At 41.9% G+C, this 9,981-nt stretch overlaps 1 protein-coding gene and 1 pseudogene across 1 annotated transcript; both read right to left on the minus strand.

Annotated features, from left to right (window-relative positions):
• Positions 1–4,769: 4,769 nt before the first annotated feature.
• On the minus strand, positions 4,770–5,431 carry LOC123409432 (annotated as a pseudogene).
• A 3,022-nt stretch (positions 5,432–8,453) lies between these two features.
• LOC123410913 lies at positions 8,454–8,869 on the minus strand. The gene has a single exon (XM_045103840.1). The coding sequence runs from the start codon at positions 8,709–8,711 to the stop codon at positions 8,454–8,456; it is 258 nt and encodes an 85-aa protein (XP_044959775.1). The 5' UTR covers positions 8,712–8,869.
• Positions 8,870–9,981: the final 1,112 nt, after the last annotated feature.

Here is a 9,981-nt window from a genome sequence, read left to right on the forward strand (position 1 = left end):
CTATCAATTCTTTTTCGAAATCGGAATTATTAAAAGAAGTCTATGGACTGATATCGATTCTACCCATTTTGACCCTCCTTTTGGGAATTACAATAGAGGTACTCGTAATTGTGTGGTTAGAAAGAGAAATATCTGCGTCGATACAACAACGTATTGGTCCTGAATATGCTGGCCCCCTGGGCCTGCTTCAAGCTATAGCAGATGGGACTAAACTACTTTTTAAAGAAGATATTCTGCCATCGCGAGGAGATATTTCTTTATTTAGCATTGGACCCTCTATAGCAGTCATATCAGTTTTATTAAGTTTTTTAGTTATCCCTTTGGGATATCATTTTGTTTTAGCCGATCTTAGTATTGGTGTTTTTTTATGGATTGCCATTTCAAGTATAGCTCCTATTGGTCTTCTTATGGCAGGATATAGCTCAAATAATAAATATTCTTTTTCAGGCGGTCTACGAGCTGCTGCTCAATCCATTAGTTATGAAATACCATTAACTTTTTGTGTGCTAGCAATATCTCTACGTGTGATTCGTTAAAATAGGATCTTTTTCCTATAAAATCCATTAACTATTTATATTCCTTTTCTTATTTAGTATTTGGGTTGGTAAGTTAAACTAGATAGCTATATGAGTGAAATAAAACAGCTTCTAAATTTGTAGTAAAAAGAAAAAAATCTCATTTTCTACGTACAAGAAAAAAGTGGAAGTAAACATAAAGAGTGTAAACTCTTTATCCCAAGGTTGATATTTTTTAATTACTCATCATATCTTGAAGCGGGCAAGAATAAAGGATTCACAATATGGAATTCCATTATTAGAATACTCCTAGTTATTACTATAACTTAAAAATTCATAAGAAGAATCCACCAAAAGTTAGTGAAGGGTTAGGAACACTAAAGTACATAAAGGATTAGTAATGGAAAATCTAAAACATTAGAGATTTTTTCCCGTAAAAGGAATCATAATAAGGACTTGCAATTTGTAGAAATTATCAAGTAGTACTTTCTTCGGATTCCGATCCAGAGTATGTTCCCATTCACTTGTTAAGGAAATGGCTATCAAGAACGAATTAACCCTTTATCCATTTTTTCTTTTTAAATACCCCCTTCCCGGGGGAAAGAAGAATAGTAAAAAAGATATGGAGTGCACTAGAAAAAATTTGCATTATTTCCTTCCTCTATTCATGCAGAATTGCTCATGAACTAATACCCCACTCTTTCCATTTATTAATTGAATTCCTATAACAAAACAAGTACCAAGTGTTTTATTCCAAGATTAAGTTATTACTGAACAAAGAAAAATTTGGAATATATTATAAAGGATGAGATCAATTCAGAAGCGCTTTTTCTTATTCTAGCAGACGGAATTCCTTTGGTCTAATTTAGGACTTTCAAATCTATTTTATTTTACCTAATTCTATCTATGCCCCAGGGGCTAGGAACAGAACAAAACAGTCCTTTCCTTTTTCTGATCATAGAGAAGCCGTATGAAGCTAAGGTTTCATGTACGGTTTTGAAATAGCGGTGGGAACTGTGATGTTATCATCGACTATGATTATCTAACAGTTCAAGTACAGTTGATATAGTTGAAGCACAGTCAAAATATGGTTTTTTTGGATGGAATATTTGGCGTCAGCCTATAGGTTTTCTGGTTTTTTTAATTTCTTCTTTGGCAGAATGTGAAAGATTACCCTTTGATTTACCAGAAGCAGAGGAAGAATTAGTAGCAGGTTACCAAACTGAATATTCCGGTATCAAATATGGTTTATTTTATCTTGTTTCTTACCTAAATTTATTAGTTTCTTCTTTATTTGTAACAGTTCTCTACTTGGGCGGGTGGAATTTCTCTATTCCCTATATATCCTTTTTTGATTTTTTCCAAATGAATAAAGCAGTTGGAATTTTGGAAATGACAATGGGTATATTTATTACATTAACTAAAGCTTATTTATTTCTCTTCATTTCTATCACAATAAGATGGACTTTACCAAGGATGAGAATGGATCAGTTATTAAATCTTGGATGGAAATTTCTTTTACCTATTTCCCTGGGCAATCTATTATTAACAACCTCTTCTCAACTTGTTTCACTATAAATAAGATAATACAATAATAGATAGTAAGAATATTTTCAACACAAAAGCTCTCCCAAACAAGAGAAAGAAACATATCTTTTTCATAGATATTTAGAATGAATATGTTCCCTATGGTAACTGGGTTCATGAGTTATGGTCAACAAACAATACGTGCTACAAGGTACATAGGTCAAAGTTTCATAACTACCTTATCCCACACAAATCGTTTACCTATAACGATTCACTACCCTTATGAAAAATCAATTACACCAGAGCGTTTCCGAGGGCGAATCCACTTTGAATTTGATAAATGTATTGCTTGTGAAGTATGTGTTCGCGTATGTCCGATAGATCTACCCGTTGTGGATTGGAGATTTGAAAAGGATATAAAAAGAAAACAATTGCTTAATTATAGTATTGATTTCGGAGTTTGTATATTTTGTGGCAATTGTGTTGAGTACTGTCCAACAAGCTGTTTATCAATGACTGAAGAATATGAACTTTCTACCTATGATCGTCATGAATTGAATTACAATCAAATTGCTTTAAGTCGGTTACCAATCTCCATAATGGGAGATTACACAATTCAAACAATTAGGAATTCGTCTGAAAGTAAAATAAACGAAGAAAAATCTTCGAATTCAAGAACGATTACTGATTACTAAACTTTGATTTTGTCTTTTTGTTATAAAAATCTACTAATTCTTTATAGAAAAAGCACATGTTAGAACCGGTTTATATCCAATCCGGATCCAATGTGGTTGGCTCAATGCCCTGTTTTCTACTAGTGGAACCATTGATCGCTACAAGGCTAGACTTGTTGCATAAGGTTTTAAACACCGGTATGAGATCGATTATGAGGACACTTTTAGTCCTGTTGTAAAAGCTACCACCATCCGTCATGTTTTGTCTATTGTTGTTGTCAGGGGCTCGAGTCTCAGACAACTAGATGTGAAGGTCGCGTTCCTCCATGGTGTTTTGGAGGAGGAAGTGTACATGAAGCAACCTCCTGGGTTTGTAAACAAAAATGCACCCCATCATGTGTGCAAGCTTGACAAATCATTATATGGGTTGAAGCAAGCTCCAGGGGCATGGTACTCATGTCTCAGTCACAAGATGCAAACACTTGGTTTTGTTCCTTCTAAGTATGACACCTCACTGTTTATCTATAAAAACACACCACCTGCATATTTGTCCTCATATATGTTGATGACATCATTGTCACCAATTCATCTGATAAAACCATCATAGGAATTTTGAAAGATCTTTGTCGGGGACTTTCTCCCAATGATCTTGGAGGTTTGCACTATTTCCTAGGGAATGAAGTGAAGAAACATGAGGATGGTCTTCATCTCTCTCAGAAAAAGTATGCAACAAATCGGGTAAAAAAGACTGGCCTACAAGGTTGTAAACCCTCACCCACTCCATTATCAAGTTCAGAAAAATTGTCTCTTACAAAAGAGCAACCTTTGAGCTCAGATGACATCACAAAATACAAAAATCTAGTAGATACGCTCCAATATTCGACACTTACTCGACCTGATATTTCCATTGTTGTTAACAACGTTTGTGAGTGATGCACCCACTATAGTTCATTGGACTGCTGCTAAACGTATAGTCAGATATGTCAAAATACTCTTAATGTTGGTCTTACTTTCAGCAAGTCATCCTCCACACTTGTTAGTTCCTTCTTAGATTCTGATTGGGAGGGATGACTAGATGACATGCGCTCAAGTGGTGGTTTTGCAGTATCTTCTGGTCCTAACTTAATATCGCTCGATGTGTAAGGAAACAATCCACTCTCTCTAGATCCAGTTAGAGGCAGAATACAAGGCATTACCTAATGCCACAACTGAGATTATATGGTTACAATCCATGCTAAAGGAACTTGGTGTAAAGAGCACTCAACCTCCATGTTTATGGTGTGATAATTTTGATGCCACTTACCTATCTACTAATCGATTCTTTATGCCAAAACAAAGCGTATTCTGATAGATTTTCACTTTATGAGAGAAAGAGTTGCAAAGAAGCAACTTGACATCCGGCTTGTGCATTCCAAGATATCAAATTGCAGATGGATTCACAAAACCTTTGGCTACAAGAAGTTTTTGAAAACTACAAAAATAATCTCAACTTAATAAAGTTATGATTAAGGAAGGGTGTTAAGCGCAATTGTCCTGTGCCTTGAAAGGACACCTTCACGATGCATCCTGGAGTCCACGAGTCCTAGTTGAATTGGTTAGGTGGTTAGCTGAATATCTATCCATTGTAATAAAAACAGAGGGCCACTTCCAGATCCGCGGACATTTGTATCCAAATCTTGAACCATTCAGCACTTAATAGCATCAAATTTGACGAGAATTAAGCAGTACAAGAACCAACTTGCTCATCATGCATTTCTTTTTGATATAAAGGATTAAAACCCTGGTTTCATCAACAAAACGAAACATTGCAAATTACTACAGTTATCCCTCTGTAGTAATTTAAGTTAAAGAAAACATAGATGACAAACTGATAGTAATCCCTCTGTATCGAGATATATGTTGCTGGAGTAGCTGAACTACAGTTGCGTTAACAAGATATATTTCGGTAAAAAGGGTGTACATTTTAGAAGGGCATTACGAATCAATACGCACAGACAGAAACAATGCATCGTCAAGTCCTGAAACTTCAGCACTGTACTGTAGTTTATACCCTTCAACTCTTTCTCCCATGGGCAGACTTGAGAAGGTCGGCCAGCACTAAAGGGCAGCTTGCCGCCAGGTGCTTATACCCCTCGGTCGCCAGGACGGCATCTAGGACTGCGGGAGTGCTGAGGATGAAGTCGACGCACTTGGCCTTGAGCTGCGAACAGTTGAGCTGCTCCGCCAGAGCAAGAGTGGTCGCTGCCGTGTCGACGGTGATGCCACCGGACAGCTTGATTTCACAAATCAGCTTGAGCATGTCCAATCCATACCTGTCAGCGGCCGCAAGCAGATGCTGAGCCATCGTGGCCACGGCTTCCAGCTCCTGGTCAAGTTCAGGAACCGTATCGGTGTAGATGAAGTGCGGCATGGCCCTGAATGCTGCCGCCTCCATGTCCTCAATCACGACTCGATCCGAGAGCATCTCCTCCATCTCTCCATAGAACTCTGCCATGAAGACCGGTGACCTTGAAGAGAGAATGTCCTTGTGCGCAGGAAATGACTCGCCGGAGACGATAAAGGTGACGTCCGCCCCCGTCCCGCTCTGCATGCAGGAGTTCGCCGAGGTGCTGGTGCAAGTTGGTGGATGGCGGCTGTGCGGGGACTTCCTCAGATGGGATCGATAGTTTGTAACGGTAATTCTCGGAGCACCGTGACGGCGCATTGCAATGCCAAACAAAACAATCATCCCTGAGATAGCCCGAAGCTTCTAAATCACGTCTTTCGACTAGCATCAGTGCAACTGAGCAATCCTTATGACGCGAGAAGACGTGAGAGACGTTTCTTTCTTCGGATGGTTGGAGTACGCCGCTCGGATCTACGAGCCGACAGGCTAGAGTAGCCATGACGTAGCTCGTTTGGGGTCCGAATAGTATGGCCGACTGCTCGCTCTATCTTGAACTGAAATGGGGGTGTTCCTGTCAAGTGTTGGGAATAAGTCGTGACGAAGCACAGTGCGAGCGGCGTCGATGCGCCAGGTCGGAGCCGTGACGGTGCGATCGACGTCGGTGCGTTGGGTCGGATCAGCGGGCTAGGTCACGGTCATGTGGGTATGTGTAGATATAGACCGGACGCCAATGCGCGGCTGCGTCCTTGATCGAGTGTGAGTCGCAGTCCGTTGGCGCCGTAGTTAGTTATGTGCGTAGTTATTTTTGGCCGAGTCATGTGGAGCTCCGTGCTGGTTTGCATGCACTAGTTGTTGGACGTGTCTGCCTAACCGCCCTTTTGTTATTTTTGTGATGCATCTGCATGCAAGCGATGAGTGTGTGATGCATTTGCATGCAAGCGACGAGAGCCTCTTCAACTAAATATATTGGTTGTTCACGTGAGAATAAACCACATCATATGCGATAGCATAGTCAGGTGCAAGTTGTTGGTTGAAGAAATAAGAAAACGAATTCAGCAAGTGATGATAGGCTGATTTGATGAGCGTGATATATTGGTGCTTAATAGAATTAAGCTCTCATGACTTGTTCTCACATATTTGTAAACGATTATGGAAGAATATAAGATTTCTAGAAACAGACAGAGGAGACATAAGTATACCAAGTGACTGCTAGACGACTGAGGTTGAGCCCCGCCACCTCATCCATCCTTGCTTCCAACGACGCGGATGAGCCCCCGAACGTCATCACCATGCCCAGCTTATCTGCTCCTCCCACTCCGATTCCTTTGTGGAAACTCATTCCTGCAAAGATGTCGTCTGTGTCGCCCTCCTTCTTGGCCTGACAGCGAAAGTCCAGTGCCAAGCAAAAGGTGATACAAACGGGTAAGTGTTGGTGTAGTAGCACGGTCAGGAAGCAGGTGTCAGGTGGCACGGCCGGATCACGCCATCGCCTCCAACAAGGAGGCGTACCACCGATTGAAATCGTTGCCGTTGTCGCCTTCGCCTCTCATGCGCTACTCCCATGACTCGTTGTAAACCTCACCAAAAATGCACAATAAACAGATTGCTTGAAAGGTAATTCCTCTAATGGATCATGCGTTCATGACAACTAAATATGTGAATATGATTCATTGTCCCAAAAGAGTATTAAACGGTTATAGCTACTGATATAACAATAGAATGATATGTTAGTTAAAAGGAATATACATAGAAATATAAAAAATGCAATCTGTAACAACAAGTTAAACTAAACAATTAACATGGAAAAAATGTTGATGTCAACAACAAATACCAAGATGGGAATGCACCCTTAAACTATTTCTTGTGATATTTCAGATCAAAATTCTTATTGCTTGAGAGATTGTACGCATCATACGATTACAATAAAATTATAGCAAGGGATGTTGATAAAAAAATTGAATGCATAGTTAATGACACTACACACATATAAAACAGGAGAAATAAACTATTAGTAACTTTGTCAAGAAAGAATGGATGGTCCAAATATCATAAGAAGCATAACTAGAGCTGTAATACAAAAAACCTGAGTAACAACTATACACTGATCGCATAGCTGTTTGATGATCAGTTTGCAAACAGTACTTTTACCTAAAGAAAGGAAGAAGGTTTGTTGTCATCATATGATGGGTGAGGTGCATTTGGTGTAGAAAGGTTGTACCATGTAAACGACTACGAATCACTGAATTTCTGCTAACAAATAGAAACAACAGAACCCATCAACTAATAACAAATGGTTCCTGGTGTCCATTCTATAGGCCTGACATCATTGGTACTTCCTCCCCTGACTAAGAATCTTTCAGGTCCACCTCCTGCAAACGGAGTACTGGATGATGGACCCCAACCGCGGTAACATTAAGCGTTAACAAATTTACAGCCACCTGGATATAAAGTAAAAGGGTTAAAGCCACTTAGATCCACATCTTGGTGCAAAAGAATTAATAAGTGATTATACAATCCTTTAAGATGAAGATCCCAACAATAAAATGTCCACAAATGATAAAAAAATGCGATAAATATATTTTTTCTATAAATGTATCCTTGAAAAGTCAGAATATAAGTGTGCGAAAACAGTTTGTCCAGAAGACAAACCTTCTTCCTTTCCTCAGGCGACGGCCATACATTACGAGAGCTCATGGCAAGACCATCTACTTCTCGCACTATATATATATCTGATCCTACTATCTCTATGGCAAAATCAATGTCAGAAACCTGAAAAGACCATGAGATCTAAGTAACTCGAGCACTGAACAAAATGGTCCATGTCCATTGGTTCTATAGATGATGCAATCAGAAAGGAAACTTAGAAAGTTTCTCCATCATTATGATCGAAAAAGGCATGGTCGTCACTGGATTGGCAATGCCAGGAGCTGAATAATTTGTTCAGAGAATTGAAAAGAGCATCATGAATTCTATCGGACATACACTTGTGCATGTTGACTCGGCGATTACTTAATTCGAAGGGTCTGACTGCAGGGTCTAAGACAATCATCCATTTTTGCAACATACCAAATGAATACACAATCCAACTGTCAGATAGTACTGCTGGAATGTGCCTCTATCTAAGTTTCTACGAAAATTTAGCACATACCCAAGTGGTAAGATAAATTACAGCATGGTTGAATATCATCATAAAACTGAAAGATGCAAGAAGTATAGTTACTCTTCCTCTGTAGGATTTAGGCACTAATAATCAGGATCTACTTTGCACGTCCACTTCCCGATGTACTGAAGTTACGACGTGTTAACTTGGTTTGATTTGCATGTCACCGGCGTTGCACAAAATGCATAACACTAGATGGAAGCAACAATGCTTAGGGTGTGGCTGAGCTCACCGAGAGGCTCGTGGGGCTTGCAGGCCGCATGGATCTGGCCCAGGAAGCCGAGAAGGTCGCCCGCGATGGAAGAGGAGGTGAGGTGGCCCGTGTCCCCGACGGCGGGGAACCTGGTGCTCCTGCCGGCGGTCGCGGCGTCGTCGGGGGCCGGGGGCGGAGGAAGTTGTCCCTCCTTTCCATTAGCTGCGTCGGGGAAGGCGATGTGGGTTAGCGGCATCTCACCGGAGAGGCGGGCCGAGTGGGGGAGAGACCCTAGGGTTCCGGAGCTTGAGGCAGAGGGAGACGCTCGGAACCGGCGGCCGTCCGGAGCTCTGCGCGCGAGGTGGGGTGGTGCGGCCGCCGCCCGGTGGAAAGAGCGAGGGAGAGGGGAGGTTGCGTACGATGGGAAGCAAAACAGCGCGTTCTTTTCCCCTACCTTTTAATGCATTCTTTTCACCGAGCACTGCTCCTAATGCAACGTGGACCATGCGAGCAAACGCTCCTTCCGCGTACGTTAATGAGTTTGATGGCCAGCGATAGTGGAGCACTTCTACGGGTCGTGCGTCGTGCCGTTAGTGGCCGATGGGGCAGTGTGCGCTGCGTTTCCAAGAGCTACAAAAGCGATTGTACTCTGAGTTTGTACCTGTGTGAATCAGTATGAGCTGAGTTCAAAGGCTGTACGCGCAGCCGGAAACTATCGTGTGTTCAGCTCGTTCTTCTTCTTCCTTCGTCCAGTTGAGAGAGAGAGAGCAGTCCCAACACAGAGAGAGAGAGCAGTCCCAACACCAAGACCCAAGAACGTACAATGGCTGACTGGAACTGGAGTGGACACTGAACACCTGCGTCGCGGGATACAACTCGATTTCCCACTCGTAGCCGCCGACGTTCCATCTGGATTTGATGCAACCGTCGGGAAAACCGAGCATCGTCTGAGTGCACATGGTCGTGCTCGCGCTGTAGCCGTCGATCTTGAGGGGCCGGACCAAGCGCACGGCATCGGTGAGGTTTGTGTAGGCATTAGACATGGCGAAGGCTGTGCGGGGGGGATGGTAGTGGCACGCCGGCGTGAGAGAACGCTTTGTGGAGTCGTAACTTGTAAGCTCGCAACTGCTCGGGGAGAGCGAAGCATGCGCATCCATGCACGTTGGAAGTTGAAACAAACAAAGTGATCAATCAATACAGAATGCCAACAATCACCGCTCGCATTGTAATAACTGTGATTAATCCGTGACCACCGCTCGTTCTTCGTCGGTTGTTCTTCCACGCGCAATTCTCCCGGGATGTAATTGATGACACCGACCGCAACCCGGTTAGAAAATGTTTTTTTTCTAGCAAGTCCACGAATTAGAAAATCTTTCTTTTAGACCCTTCCCAGTGCACCGGTGCTCCATATAGGCAAAAAAATGATATGGCAAAGCAATTAAAGAGAAAAGATGGCACTACGGTGACCCGAGGAAGAAACAACGCTAAGCGTGTGAACCTATGTAAAATCACTACTCCCTCCGTCT

Source organism: Hordeum vulgare, chromosome 7H (genome assembly GCF_904849725.1).
Source record: "Hordeum vulgare subsp. vulgare chromosome 7H, MorexV3_pseudomolecules_assembly, whole genome shotgun sequence".
NCBI lineage: Eukaryota > Viridiplantae > Streptophyta > Magnoliopsida > Poales > Poaceae > Hordeum > Hordeum vulgare.

Excerpts from the sequence above, each read along its gene's own strand:
- LOC123410913 (XM_045103840.1), bottom strand. The coding sequence starts at position 8,711 with ATGCCGCTAACCCACATCGCCTTCCCCGACGCAGCTAATGGAAAGGAG.